The 15,758-nt window shown below is 38.2% G+C and overlaps 1 protein-coding gene across 1 annotated transcript in view; it reads right to left on the minus strand.

Annotated features, from left to right (window-relative positions):
* Positions 1-7,125: 7,125 nt before the first annotated feature.
* The window catches only part of SKP2 (S-phase kinase associated protein 2), a gene marked incomplete at its 5' end in the record, with an annotated part of 11,166 nt that continues 2,533 nt past the window's right edge, over positions 7,126-15,758 (minus strand). The window contains 8 exons of the mRNA XM_010169895.2: positions 7,126-7,499; positions 8,671-8,778; positions 9,491-9,542; positions 11,011-11,138; positions 12,685-12,783; positions 14,565-14,699; positions 15,211-15,354; positions 15,636-15,747. Of these exons, the coding sequence (XP_010168197.2) occupies positions 7,286-7,499; positions 8,671-8,778; positions 9,491-9,542; positions 11,011-11,138; positions 12,685-12,783; positions 14,565-14,699; positions 15,211-15,354; positions 15,636-15,747 (992 nt within the window). The remainder of the gene's footprint in view (positions 7,500-8,670; positions 8,779-9,490; positions 9,543-11,010; positions 11,139-12,684; positions 12,784-14,564; positions 14,700-15,210; positions 15,355-15,635; positions 15,748-15,758) is intronic.

Below are 15,758 nucleotides of genomic sequence, written 5' to 3' on the forward strand. Positions count from 1 at the left end.
GCCTCCTCTGGACTTGTTCTAACAGGTGCATATCTTTCTTGTGTTCGGGGCTCTACAACTGGACACAGCACTCCAGGTGGGGCCTCATGAGAGTGGAGTAGAGGGACAGAATCACCTCCCTCGACCTCCTGGCCACGCTTCTCTTGATGCAACCCAGGATACGGTTATTGGCCTTCTGGGCTGCAAGCGCACCTTGCCGGCTCATGTTGAGCTTCTCGTCCACCACTAACCCCAAGTCCTCTTCAGAGCTGAAGTGCTGGACTTGGCAATGTTATGTCAATGTTTGGACTTGATGATCTTAAAGGTCTTTTCCAACCTAAATGATTCTATGATTTTTCTGGAGCTTACCACAATTAAATATAAACACATGCACCTGTTATATGTTCAGAATAACTATGTTGAGTACTCAATATACAATATCTAAGTATTAATTAAATGTTAATTCAACCTTTTCTGTCCTCTGACTTGGAGACCCAAATTCTGCTGTTGAGCCTCATCAGTATTACATCATTTTATGACCTACTAATAAAGGACATCTCTGGCTACTGGGACTAAATTACAGTATTAGATGTCCACTGTGTATGTCTCATGTCTTTAAACATTTATTGCTTCTTAGTCAGTTGGATCTGGGAGTTCTCAAGAGTGGGTGTATTTTAAGAGATGGTAAGAGGAGAGGTTAAAATAGGAGCAAATAATGGCATTTTCATCCATGAGTTCTACAGGACTGAGTGTTGTCTTTTTTTGGAGTCCTCAGCATGGGATTATACTATAAAAACTATACTGAGGCTACAAATGTCTGCATATCTTTGAGGGATATCTGCCCATTTTTCCTTTTTTAAGTAGAATTTCCTGCCAGTCACAGCTATCCTTTGCTCTGCTGGTCTTTATCTTTTTTGCCATAGTAGCGGCCCAAGTTGAGATGGAGGAGTGGAACACGCGTCCACTTTCTTCTGCAGTGTCCAGACTTGGCTGTTTCAGTAATGCACAGGCCAGTTAAGCTTTGAGTTGCGGCTGTGCTTCCAAGCTTTTCATATTTGTGAAAGATATATTTGTCCTCCTGAAAATTTAAGTCACTGGGTAATTGCTGATTAAATTTTGGTGATCAGAACATTGTCTAGACAAAGACCTAAGTTAGAAACAATCAAGTACATCCATGTGAGACTGCAGTCTTGTAGCTGCTGTGACATAACTGTTGGTTCCCATCTAGCAATATGAAGAAAGTTTGGAGAACTCTTTATGTAAGTGTTCTTGCTTTCTACATATGTGAAAGGATATATTCCATATGTTGAGTTAATTTTCCTTTTAAAGGTTATAGTGAAGAGGAGGATGGCTAGTAGCTTTATTCTGTCTTGTCCAGATCTAAAAGAACTGCCTTAAGCTTTATAGGCTTAAATTTAAATTTATTAGCTTAAAGTTATAGTAGTCAAACTCTGATATTTACAGTAGTATGCTGCAATGCCTATTTATGATGTTGCCTGGCAAGCATTCTGACCTTCAACTTTGTGTTTGAAATTACTTTCCCTTTTCTCTGTGAATGGTTCGTATAAGAAAATGACTGTATTAATATGGAAATTATTTTAATCTAAGCATTGCTAGTTGAAGCTGCATGTTCCACTTAACATAAAGACCATACATTTGAATCATAAATTAATTGAAAACTTTTCTGTGAAAGATGAAGTAAATCACTATTAAATGGGATCATCAGTAGCTTTATTGACAAAATACACCTAAACTGCAGCTTTTGATACCAAGTGTTATGTTACAGGCTGTTCTCAGGCTCTTGGAGCAATAAGTCTCCATTTGAACAGGTCCTTCAGTCCTCTCTGGTCTCTGTGCTATGTCTATACAACGTACTGATGGGTTGGGGGATTCTAGTGCTTAGTACCAAGCTAAATTCTTCTCTAAGTGTGCTCCCATGTGATTAAGCATTTGCTTACCCATGCAAAGGAATGTCCAAGAACCAATCTTAATTGTTCAGATAAGTGCTTGTGTGAAATACTTGATTTTTTTGACCTGTTTTGTAAAAACTTATTTTCTGGGTTTTTGCAGAGTCTGTGTCCGTTCCCGTTGTTGGGATGCATGTATGGTTGTAGATGGAGGAACATCTTTTGAGTTCAATGATGGGGCAATAGCTTCAATAATGATCGATACAGAGGATGCACTGTGCACTGTTCTGCTGGAAGAATGAAGGACTCTCATGTCTTCTGCTGGAACAGTTCTGGATCCAGAGAGAGAACTCCTGGAGATCAAAAGCACATCACAATGCTGCATTATGTTGGAAGTTGGCCTTTTCGGATGCAAGAGCATTTGGAGGAAGCTTGAGATGCTTTTCATTCCTATGGGTTGGGGAAACCTTAGCCTGGTATTTAGGTGTTTTTGCATCTGGTATAAAAGAAATGTATCTGAAGTCTTACCTCTAACTTCAGTGAAAATTTACATTTTAACCTGTAAGGCAAACATGAAAGAACATCTTTTTAAACACAGGTAGATGGGTTCAAGTATTAAGTCAGTAGCATTAAGAATTCAGATGTACAGTTTTTTAATAACAGTCTGGGACTGATGAAACTAAACATCTTCATACATATACTTTTGTAGAAAAGTTGACTGTCAATCTAGCAATTTAATGCAAGGATATATAAATTTTGGTAAATCCTGATGTTGACGTAATAGAAATGGAAATACAAACCTTTTGTATGCTTTTCAAAAATTTTACAACTTTGTAGTTTCGTACAATTTGTGACTAATTTTTTTTTGCTCTTCCACTATTTTTTCTACTTTGTAGATTTACATCAAAAGTAAAAGTCTTGAATCACATCTTGAATGAGGTAGCTCTCACCTTTTCTCTTTGGCTAGAGAGGGACTTGAAACCCAAGGGTTTTCTTGAGCCCTTTAATAGGAATGTACAAACTATAGGAGACATGTTGAAGTAAGATATACTCCTTCACTGAATGGATTAGCTGGCTAGCAGGTGTTCAGTCACAGTAGTGTACGTAGGTGACTATCATTAAAAAAGGTATTTGGCCTTATTAAATTGAATGGTTTGGAATTTTAGGTTCTGAGTTCCGTTATAATTGAAGAAGAATGAGATGTGCTAGTAGTTGGAGCACAAGTCAATACCTATATGTCTCCTGGTTTTCCAAGTATGTGTTTTTAAGTTCCCCAGAAAGTTTTAAATTTCTATGCTGAATTCTACTGATATTTAATTGGCAACAAATTAATTCATGCGTTAGGTAAGTAAGTTGATAATAGAAAAAAAAAGCTCTGATTATAGAAGAGGAAGTGGCTTTTTACATGTTTTAGAGAAACTGTGAACTATGACTGCCTTTTAAAGTCTGTGCTGATAGTTGCATAGATGAGAGGGCAGAACTTGACAAAATTAAGATTCCTACAGCAGGAACTCTTCTGCTACATGACTTGAAACAAACATGTTTTGTCCTTTCTACTACAGCTCTATTTCCAAAAGTGAGTTTTCTTCAAACTGCTTTTGAATGAAGAGACTTCTGTAACAGATGTTCTCAGGTCTAATGGAAATGTTCTCCAGTGTGGCAAATCAGTGTATTTATTGCCAATCACAAAATGTAAACTGATCTTTATAGGTGGAGGAAGGGGATAAAGGATTTTTTCCTTCTACTAAAGCATTTGTATTCACTCTAAGATAGAATTTAGAGGAAATAGATTTGACCAAACCATTCATTTCTACGAAAATGTGATAGTGATGGAGCTTTTTGAATAAGCTATCACTATGTGTGTAGATTTCACCTTTTAAGTGTGCTGCACATTGAGTTATTTACACTATCTGCTGGAGTTACCAGCATTGCAGACCAGAAGGGGAAAAATCAAAGTAGCCAAATACTCTTTCAGAAAACTTGCCAAGTTCAGGAACTATCAGAATAAAGCTCTCATGTCCAAAATAACCTGCAAAACTGGTCTAAACATAAAGATGCAAAAGACTAATCTGTCTTTAGAATGTTGGCTGTGCAGGGACTAGGGTGTTATAGTTACTCCTAATCAATCTATACCCAGGTAAGGATGGTTTATGTGCCTCTCTCTAGTACACTAGTTAATATACTATTAAGATTTAAAGAAAGAAAAACCAGCCCACCAATGCCACTAACACTGATTTATGACTTCCTGGGACTTTACCACTGTGTTAGATCAGAGGTTCAGGTCTTGAAAGTGTCCTTGAATACTTGCAAAGACAAAATTACAGCAGAAACCCTGTCCCCTACTTGTTTAGAGACATCTGTCTACTGTAATGTTTTCATGGAGATTGATTAGTCTGATCAGGGTATGTACCTCTTAAAGATGCCTGTCATTCCTCATTATGAATGCTGACACTAAATGGCAACGTTTTCAGGCCCTACAGACCCAAAATACGATCCAGTTTAGGGTTTATGAAGAGATTTCACAGTCAAATTCCTAACTTACTTAGCAAAATTGAAACCTGACCTACTCATGAGTGGCCTCTACTGGTTTTGTCTGTATTTAATTGCACTTCTATTGAAGCATTTACTGGTGAATGCTTGATCTAAATAACTAGGATGATTCAGAGATCTATAATAGATTAACAGTAAGCAGCTACCTTTTTTTAATTAAAGAACTGTAAAGTCCTTTTTAAGGATCCTTTATTACAAAGGGGATTGCAGTACAGACAATTTAACCTGGTAGACAGTATTCCGTGACAGGACTGAGTATTGGTTTAACACTGATTTCATCAGCCTGGACTGGCAGTGAACTCTGCCCCTCTTCTACCTTCTGAATCAAATACATGGTCTTTTTATTTAGTGCCAGTCCGCACTGTGTTCTGCAAAACTAGACCTGTCATTCTTTGCTTTTTTAAAAAAGTGGTGTTTATACATTATGTAATAAAAATTAAAAACTTAATAGATACACGAAGCTGTCCTGTGTCTTACTTCAGCTCTCAAAGAGTGTTTCCTGTGTTCAGCTTCTCAATTACTGTGCAGTTTGTTTTAAATAGTGGTTTCTAAGCCTTTATGCTTTAGGCAAAATGCAGAGACTTATCTATGTAGCAGTTTTTGGTATGGATTGATTGGAGCTACCAAATAACTTTTTTTCAATTAGGAAAAGGTCAGTGGTGCCTCTTACACAGAGGATTTACATTATGTGTCTGCTACAGCTGCCATCATGACAAATAGAAATGTTTGTCCTCTTCTAACTCTGAAGTTAGTCCTAATAGTTCAGGACTATTCCTTCTTGCTAAAGCCATACTACCATCCCAAATCTGTAGAGGGTTTTAAAGCACTGTCTGTTAAATGCTAAATGTATTAGTGATAATATCGTGTCATCTAAACCAACATTGTTTAGACATTATGTGGACAAACTTTTTTTTTTTTTTACCTATGACAAAGTCAGTGGCACATCAAGGAAAGTGTTCCCCTATCAGTCATTTTGTACAATCCAACAATTCCTTAGATCTTTATTAAATGCAAGAGAAGTGGTATGGAGTTACATTGTGCATAGGGAGAAGAAGAATTTACAATAGTGCTGTGCTGCAAAGATTTACTTTTATTCTTGAACTAATTTAAGGCATAAACCTAAGGCTGCAAACTGTGAAGTAGTAGAATATCCAGTGTCCTCCAACCTCCCATCACTTTTCCACTTAGTTTTCACAAGGTATGTTGCTTTCTAAGGGGCACAAGCCCATTGATGACTCCAAGTGTTACACTCTGTTAAATTTAATAAAATAAAACAACTTTGAACAGGTAAGACAATGCTTTATTTGCTATACTATAGAAAATTGAATTTAATATAAAATTCTAGTACTCATATAATCTTTCCATAGTAATTAATTTGTTCTGTACTACTAGGTATTTATTCCTGAACTCTTTTATTCTGATTGAAATGGAAAACACTACAGTAATGCTGTAGGCTAAACTTATCCATTAATAAATTCAGCACCTGCTTGCTTACTGCATTCATGGGAACAGAAGTTTTGTCCTAGTACTTCTCAACTATCATTTATACCTGCTGGAACATTCCAGGCTTATGCATGAGGACTCTGGTGATAGAGTCAGATCAAAGTTTTATTTAAAGTCATTGCCTATCCCTATCCTTAGTTTGGGGTTGGTTTTTTTGTTGTTGTTGTTTTGTTATTTTCAACAGTAACTCAGCTTTTCTTACAACTTTAAGAAAAAAAACAGTAGACAGTAATAGTGTTACAGATACAAGAAGTGAAATGATACTACAGACAGAAGATATTACAAAAGAGAAACTGATGTCTCTTAATAGCACCAAAGGTTCTCTTCCTTTCAGCACAGTTCTGCTCTAGTCCCAGGTTTTCGTTTTGGTCTGAAATCTAGAACCATTAGAGCCCTCCTGCAAGATTTCTGCCAAGTTTTCAGTTGCAGTTGAAAGATCTTATTCAAAGGAAGTACACTTTTAAGAAGTTTTATCAGAGATCAAGCCACAGAAGCTACAGTAAGGTTCTGTAATATTTAATCTGAAAAGGTAGCACCACAACATGAAACAAATTGATAACCAGCATCTACTTTTACAGATGCTTATTCTGAATGGGCTTCTCAGACAGTATTTTTTCCTAACCATGAAGAATACTAAAAATAGATCTTACCTTTGTGGCCTGCTAAAGAAAAACCTCACTGGAGCTCCTTAACTTGTACAGTATTGAGCTCTTTCTTCACTGCTTTCATGTAGACATCCCTTACCCTATTTACTGTTTTCAGGTTTGGTGAATTCAGATTCAGTCCTCTGTCCCCTCCCAAACAGTGGGTATTTTCTCATCTTACTGTATGTCTTGTTTAATTAAGGATTTGAATAGGCTTAATACCATTATTCATTTTGAGTTCTGTAAACTCATACCAAGACAATTCCTTAATAAGCCTTATTAAGATCTCTAGCACCTCTACAAGCTGTTTCAGGAGGTGTAGAGATTGAAGAATTAACCAAAAGCACCTTTAGAACACCTTAGAGCAACAAAAGCTACATCAGAACCTGCAACAGTTGCCAGAGGCTGACATTGTTTGATTACCATGATTGTTTCACAATATTTTTTTACAAAAGCTCTCCTGTAAAAAAAATAAAAAAAAAAATAAAAAAAATTCTACAATTGCTAACATAATCAGACTTCTGAAGGCTTTAAGTAAAAAAAATACTGTTAAAATATTTATGAAACTACATTAAGGCATAAGACCAAGTTAGAATGTTTTTTACAATAACAGTACTATGATTAAAGGTGCTCCAGCACTCTGCTTCATAAGGAGCTTCACTACACACAATGTGTCCATCGCATCCAGTGCATCGTACATGATCATAAACCACTAGGATTTCTCAGCGTCAATCTGCATTTGATGCCCCAAATCTCATGATTCTTTTTACTGCCAACAGTTGGCCTTGCGATACTTGTAAAATGTGAACAATTGATCTTCATGTCAGGAAGCGTTTCCCTGAGGAGCTGGAGGGAGCTATCAGTCACTATTCCAAATACCTGGAGGGTCTTTAATGTTGGAATGTCACCGAGTTCTCTAGAAAAAGAAAAATACAAAATTAACCATGCAGCTGAATTTTATTTTTCCGTACCCAAACTAGGTAACTGCATTTCTACTAATGTTTAGAAGTAAGTGATCTACTTCCTACTTTTTAAAAGCACATTTTTAATTGAAACTAGATCCCCATACTGATAATTCAGGAAACCAGCAGAATGAATTGCTTCTTGCTGTTCTCTCTCTGTCTCACAAACTGAAAACAAACTGGTTCCTCCCCTTCCATTTCCCTGGTCTTTAATATTTAGAACAACTGAAAGGAATTGCCCTAGGTGAAGTTACAGGATGTGGTTCAGGGGACACAAACCCCTAGGTACTAACTGCCTCAAATTTGCTAGAGCATTTTGGTAAGTAGCCAGCTCTGGCTTCTTGATTGCTTCACATTTGCCCAGTCATCATGTGAACTGTGTATCTATAAGCAAATATTGGACAAAATCAAAAGGCAGAAACATACAAGCTAGCATCATGATAGCACACATTGCTACAGAAGAGGTTCTTCAGATTATAATTTTGATCGTCCTGTTCCTCTCACAACCTTTTTCTTTTGTTGATCATTTCCTTAAGATTGAAACCCTTCCTGAGAAGATTAGGATGGATAGGTGCTATACTAATAAAAGACAGAAAAAACCACAAGGAAGTAACTCTAAGCTGTGTTTCAGTAGCAGCCAATAACTGATACAGGTACACACAAAAGCAAAGGAATATAAACAGATTAACTAGTCAGCAAGTACTGTCAACTCTCGTTAACTTCTCTAAACGACTATACCTTCCTTGCTGCATAACTGAAAGCCTAATATTGACACCGATACTGATCACTGCAGGACTGGAACCTCCAGCTGCACCTCACAGTAATGAGTACCAACAGTATAATGCCATTAAGGGAAAACACGATGCACACCTTGACCAGCAAGTTCCATGAGTACAGACTGACGTCACAGAAAGATTATCTCAGATACCTTTGGTTCCAGTCTGGATTCTCAAAGGTACGTGCTCTGGCAGTCACATTGTTTTTTCTCAGTTCTTTATTCCTAATTCCTTATAACAGTAATTTTTTTCAAAACAGTACGTGCAATTCTAAACTTAAAATAAAGCAAGATTAAATTAAGTTATCCTCTGTATGAATAGCAACCAAAGCCAAATAGAGATTACTTACACTAAGGCCGCAGGTGATATCTGGTAACATCGGCTAAGACACAGATGTTGTAGAAAGATGAGCTGATGAAAATACTGGAAGCACTCAGGCTTCAACATCACACTGTCACTGTACATGAGAGCACATAAAATAGAATTTTAAGTATAAAACAGCAGTGAATTTGGTATTTTCAAAATTCAGGTTGAAAAATATAATGAATATCAACTTCTTTCTCTACCACTGAAGTTTGGGTTCTGTTTTTTTTTTCATAAATATGGAAGTAAACCATTTCTAGTGTGCGTATTGTGGGGGAGGGATTTTGATTTTCACTGGAGGGCAAGTGAAGCAGAAGCTTCTCTGCAGGCAGATATTCTGCTGCTGAACTCATGCCATGAATAAAACAATTACTTTACACATCCAGATTTCAAAATATTTTAATTGTTCAAAACCAAACTACACTTTTTTATTCCGCCACCCCTCCCCCCCCAGTTCTATGGCCAAGTACAAATTTATATCAGAGCTGAACTAAACCCTCTCTAGGATGCAAGGCTCAAACTGTATGCATCTAAATGCTTCCTGCCACTCTACCTATCGACTAGCATCACTTGTTAGTTAACAAATCCTGTATGTATGTAAAATTTATGTGGAAGATAACAAAGAAATCTTCAAGTTAGTTACCTGCTCCAGATTAGGTCATGCCAGAGAGCAAATCTTTCGTAGCTTTAGCACAGAAAGTATTTCCTGGTTGTGCAATCCTACACCATCATGCATTATTGCTATTTAATTACTCCAATGCCCTGAACCGTAAGGACTTAAGGACGAGCTACACAGATCTTCTTACCTCAGATCTAAATGGACAAGAAAAGGACATCTTTCGACCAGTGTTTTAACATCTGAAAAGAGGTCACACAGAGTCAGTGCATCTTTCAGTAACAAGAAAAACGTGCTTTATACAGCCTACTCACTTCCGTATCTGTTCATTTATATCTCCTCTACTGTAGCCCCACAATTGAAACACATCTTTTTATTAAAAGATACACACTTAAGACTTCCAGCATATAGTCTGCCTATCGAGATACCTTACAGGGACTTTTTTTTTAATCCGCAGCAAAACAGACCCATTTAGTCCAAAGAAGTGTCCCTAGAAGTCAACTGCACGAGCAACTTAGTAAGTGAATAATTCAAATTATACTGCTGTGGAAATCTACTGAGACACAGTAATGGTGAGATTCTTATATGTAGTGAAAAAATGCCCAAAGTTTTCCACACATCAAAAATCCTTTAGAGGATAAAGTTCTTTAGGCATCTCCATTTTTACCCACGGGAAGTTCTTTCCTCATGACAGAAAGTTATGGTTTTCCTGATTCAAACTGTAAATTCTTGACACCATCTTTTCACTGTCTGCAAATATCATAGATACCATATCACCTGTGGTTCAGTTATCACCTAAAAGGCCACTATTATTAGCAAGGTGTTAATTAACATGCAAGAAAATTGCAAACAGAAGATCTCTGCACATTGTCTCTAATGGTCAGATCAACAGAAGGTTCAAATCTGGCTGAGATTATGTAGCACATTAGTTTATGGGTTTTGGGCTGAGATAAAAAGAAGTGCAGTGTGTTTCCCCACAAGTGAATGCATGCTGAGGCCTGAACAGAAAAAAAGAGAGGTCACAGCCTGTGTGTCACCTACTTGCTTGTCAGCCAATGCCCTACCGTCACATTTGCTCATTGAGAAAATTAATTTCTCTTTACCTCCAAAGCCATTTCACCCTCTATCTATGCTCTGTCCCCTCCCCCCAGATCTAGATTTCTCTGTTTTTTCTATTACCCTGCAACTTTATCCAACTTTCCCTCCTAGAACTATTAGCAATTAATTAGTTAATGTTGGTTACTGAGATTATTTGCCTTCCAAATTAACTGGTATCTGTAGGACATCAAGTCAGGCTGAAACTCAACTAGTTACTATGATGCTTCTCTTTTGGAAGATGCCTTCAGCAGCCACAATAGCAGACGCCTTAGGAAGGTTCCAAGAACAGTATCTGGAAGGCTAATTCACAGTTCACAGTGGAACATGGGATCCAGTGTATCCTGCTTCCAGGACTTTTACTTCAGAAGTAAGGGCTATACCTTTCAACTGAAGAAGAAATGAGCTTTCACCTGGCTATTCTTAAATTCAGAAGATAAATCACAGCTGAGTCAGAGACATGAGTAAGATTGTCTGACAGCAAGCTGTACAGAGCACAAAATCAGTGTCAGTGCGTGATTTTTCTATACACACAGCAAATGCCAACCAGAAGAAAATATAAAGCCTGCTGCCTTATCCCATAGTGGGAAAAAGGTTTGCCATGCAGCTGTTTACCTGGTATTTGTAGATTCTGTCTGTATCCACTTAAATTTAATTGGGTTACTTTTGAAGTAACATGATTGACTGCTGCTTTGACATGGGTGGCTGTGAAGTCACACCAGGACAAGTTCAGCTCCTCCAACCTACACGCAAATGAACAGAGAGTTGTTTGGAAGAATGACTGAAATACAGCTTGAGCTCTGATATTATCAGTTACAGTTGATACTCACCAGGCAAAAGCTTGTAGCACACCTGCTACCAACTTCCTGTGTTCATGACTACAAATTTTGCTCTGACAATGGCAAGGCTGTAGAAATCTGGCTTTGGAGGTTTTCAAGATCCAACCACAGAAAGTTCCCACCAACCTGGCCAGTGCTGAATTCAGACCCTGCTCTGGGCAAGGAGTTAAAGTAATTTCCCAAAGCCACTTTCCAATAAGAGTGATTCAATAATACATGAGGAAGTGAAATTAATCTTTTCATCTTGCTTCAGAGTTTGTGACCTGAATCTGTTACTACTGAACAGATGTTCACATTGAGAGAAAAAAAGGCTACCCATTATTAGCACTGGTCAGATGACCAATTAATCCTAAATATAATAATTATCCTAAATATAATAATAAATCCTAATCCTAAATAAAATGCTTCATAGTTTTATATAAGCATTGGCCACACTGTGATCGTAACTCTCTTTACATGCTTGATTACCAATACCCTATGACCATTTGGGGCTGGGACAAAGTGTTTGTGTGCAGGTGTTGTAGATGTAACCAGAGGACAATGACACAATGAACAGCACAACTAGAGCATTTATCTGGCAATCCCTATGTAAGTGATAAAACAGTTAAATTGCCACTACCATTCCTAAGATCAGGTTAGCCATCTGCTATTCACTGTACAGACTACCATTCTCTAAAGAGCTCATGATCCAAGTAATCAGACCAAGTAATAGAAAGCATCTACCCATGAGAGGCAGAGAAGATTAAGGCTGTGTCTGTCCACTACCTCACAGTTTGATTAAAAACATGCCTTTGCAGAAGCAAAGATTAAGTAGATTGTCCCACAGGAAAAGGGACAATCCCAAAGGATTGATCCCACAGGAAATCAGCAGAATGATCAGGATATGAATCCCAGACTGACTGAGGCTGAGTTCAGTGACTTCCTGCCAGCACATGGTTTAATCACTAGTGCTGTCAATCTGAACACAGTCCTTCATCAAGTCAAAGGTTACTGAAGGATTATTCTATCATGGATGGAAAGGCAAAACGTTTTCTGCTATTCATGCTTTACTCTGATTGCAAAGGGAGCTCTGGGACTCCACTTTTCTGTTTCAAAACACACACTTCCACTTTGTGAGGATCACATACTGCTTTCATTAAGAAAATCAAATTTACTTTACAATCAAAGGAACATAAATGGGGTTTATCCACCAAGACTTCCTTTAAGGATGATTAAGAAAACCAATGAAAAACTACGGAAGTACTTCTTTGCTATTAAAAAAGAAAATAGCTTGGTGGAAAGAATCTATCTGACTATTCAGCTAATAATCAACTATAAGGCATTTAGGAAAAGAAAGAGGCTCATAAATTACAGACAAGTACAATTGTGATGCCTATGGAAAAAAATAAAAAGGATCCTTTTTCTCAGGAATAGCAGTAAGTAAGAATAGGAAAATCTATTTTTGTCTTACATAGAACAGCTGCTCAACATCAGCTCCAAAGCTTCTGCAGAAAAGCCTGAGCACCCACAGAGGTTTAGTCGTATCAAACTGGGATTCTTAGCAATGCTCCTGTAGAGAAGAAAAAGGAAAAGTCTGATAAAATTTAAATGCTGAAACATTGCTAGGATGCATGCTTATTTTTCAGAGCTAAGGAACAGAATTATTCATTAGACATGCAGCACTGCATCTTTACTAAACTGACCAATCTAAGAGTCACTAAGGATCACAACTCTGTACTTGCTGCATCACGGCACAACGTTGAAAGGGATGCTTGCCTTTTTACCTGACATGCTTGACAAGTCTGCATATTTCTAAACTGGTAAGTTTAAAAGGAAACAATGTCTTTTCACCTTCTGCTGTTGTATGCCAATAAACACAAACCATGGCTTATTAGAGATGACTATACCTCTACAAAAGACAAAGCAATCATCACATTTCTGAAGTCACCCCTCTGCAAGATGGAGGTTACTCCAGAACAAAACACATGTCCAAATAGCATCCCCCTGAGCACATTTGTTTGCAAGACTAGAGCAGACATGCAGTTGGCAAAACCTGGAAAAATCCTTACAACCCATATCTATATTTGCACACAAGGCAAAAAAAAAATTCATCATTGGTGCATAATTAGTACCCAATTTGTGGTATCAAAAGCTAAACTATATGTTGGTTTATCTGTGCTCTGGTGGTTGGTTCCCTTCCCCCTCCACCCCACCCTGCTATGAGGGAGGCATCAGAAAACAGGACACCTAGTCTCTGCCACCCAACCTCTGGTCACTGGCACCTCCACCACCACCTCATGTGATTGAACAGGAGGTTGCCTGCACACTCATGAGTGTCTTTCCAGTTTAACCAGCCAACAGTTCATCTGCTTGGCAGAATCTGTAATTTTTCAGATGCTCTAATCATTTTTCTTGGGAGCACAGAAATGGTAGAAGTAGATCTGTACAGCTTGGCTGTGGCAACGGCAAATGGACACATAAACCCTAGAGACAAGCAGTTTCTCCAGGCTCCCCCTACTCTGAGAAATGAAAAAAAAGGCCACCAAGGAACACTCTTCCAGAGGGGTGTTTCCTCCCCACTGTGGTGACCAGTGGTGACCAATCCCCTGCTTCTCTTACAGTACAAAACCACAAAAGGGCTTTACCAGCGAAAACAGAAATCAACTGCTCTGCCTACCAAATGGCACTTTGCCTGTTTTGTGGTTTGCTTTCGGATCACAGCTGTTACTAATTGTGCACAGGTAAAGCAACTCTATAAAAGCTGACTTTAGGACAGAATTAGTTGAGGATCTCACAGCCTGACAACCTCCTGGACAGGGATGCTTGATCCCTGACCGTACAGCACTGCCAGCCACCTTTAATTGCAAATCGTTTTGTCTGCACCATTACTACTCTTGTTACGATTAAGTAATATTTGAATAAAGTTTGGGTTTTTCAGATCTAATTTAGCAAGCTTTCACAAATACACAGATGCTTAATAAAGCACACATATACTGATAATCTCAATGTTTGATTTATTTTGACTTTTGTATACCTACTTTAGATAGCTGAAAGGAAGTAAGGCAGTCAGGGAGGAATCTGAGTCTGACTCAAATCTCTCTGTGACAGCCTAAACCTTTACCAACACAAAACCCCTCAGGGTAGTCAGGTTGTGACACTCCATCTCCTGGAAGATAGAGGAAAGAAGCAGCTCATCTAGCCTGCCACCTAGCTCCGTTAGGTGCCTAAAACTGGCTGTTACAAAAGACTCCCACAATGAACAACTCTCAACTGCATTCTTTCGCTAGCCTGCACAAAATGATAGCACTAAACAGAGGTTGTTTACTGAATATTACAAAAAATGTCACTCACTTGATGATGTCATCAGAAAGCACTAGCCCCTCCAAGCTGAGATTCTGCAGCCTTTCACACAGACAAAGAATATTCTGGAGATCTGCAACGGACACTGTGCAGTTTGACAAATCCATATGTTGAACTCTGAGAGGTCTGAAAAAGAAGGCAGGTTACTAAAATTGCATTAAAACCTGGGCAAAGCTAGCAGAAAATAACTTTACTGTTGTCTGCAGCCGGACAGAGTACCAAGCTCACTGAGCCTACTGCTAAGCTACCAGCTAAAACTGCAGAACGCTCATCTTCAAGGCATTTACGAGATTCATCTTAACACCCGCATGTCTATCCTGCTACAGGTAAATAATTGTTTTAAGCTTCCCAGCATACAAAAGTGCTGACAACTCTTGGTTCTACAAGGTATAAATTGCAAGTGGATGACAGTGCTTGACACTTTTAAAAATCACTTTAACTTGGTTTTAAATAACTGACAGGTGAATGCAGATCCTCTTATTTCAACACATGCCTAACCATTAATCAGCTCTTCCACACTCCAGAGACAGCACAAATGCTACTCCAGGTGGAGACCTTAAAAAAAAAATACACACAGAAAAACTGTGAATATTTGAGACGTGGTTTCAGGATTCAGAACACACAGAAAAAGCCTTACTTGCTTGTTTTAAACAATGGATTCCCAATACAAGATCGTGGGCAGCGAAATACAGTAACACCTGCAGGTAGCAACTGTCCAATCACTCCTGGCAGCAGATTCCTTCCAGTCAGATCAAGAGTCTGCCAGAGAGATTCATCAAACCTGAAGCAGAGAATTTTACTTGTTAGTGAGTTAAAAAGGGTCAGAACTATGAGTACAACCACTGAAAGTTTTCACTGTCACGAAAGACTGAGAAGGGAAGGCTATTTAAGAGAATTTACTAATGTTAAAGTATGTGAGCCATCTTTTGATTTTACATACATATAACCAACATACAGCATGAACTGAATTCTATATGGATAAACAAGATGAGAACCAGATAATTCAACAGTCTATGGAAGCAAAGGTTTTCTTAGTACTAAGTGATGAGAGGTGGTACTTACGAAAGACGATGCCATCTCTTGCAAATCACAGAAACTCTTAGCAAGTCATTTAGAGGCAAGTATGCAAAGATTGCCAGGAGCAATTCATCTGGAAGTGCATCCCAAGAAACACCTTTAGGGAAA

This window comes from Antrostomus carolinensis, unplaced genomic scaffold (assembly GCF_000700745.2).
Source record: "Antrostomus carolinensis isolate BGI_N321 unplaced genomic scaffold, ASM70074v2 scaffold18310, whole genome shotgun sequence".
Taxonomy (NCBI): domain Eukaryota; kingdom Metazoa; phylum Chordata; class Aves; order Caprimulgiformes; family Caprimulgidae; genus Antrostomus; species Antrostomus carolinensis.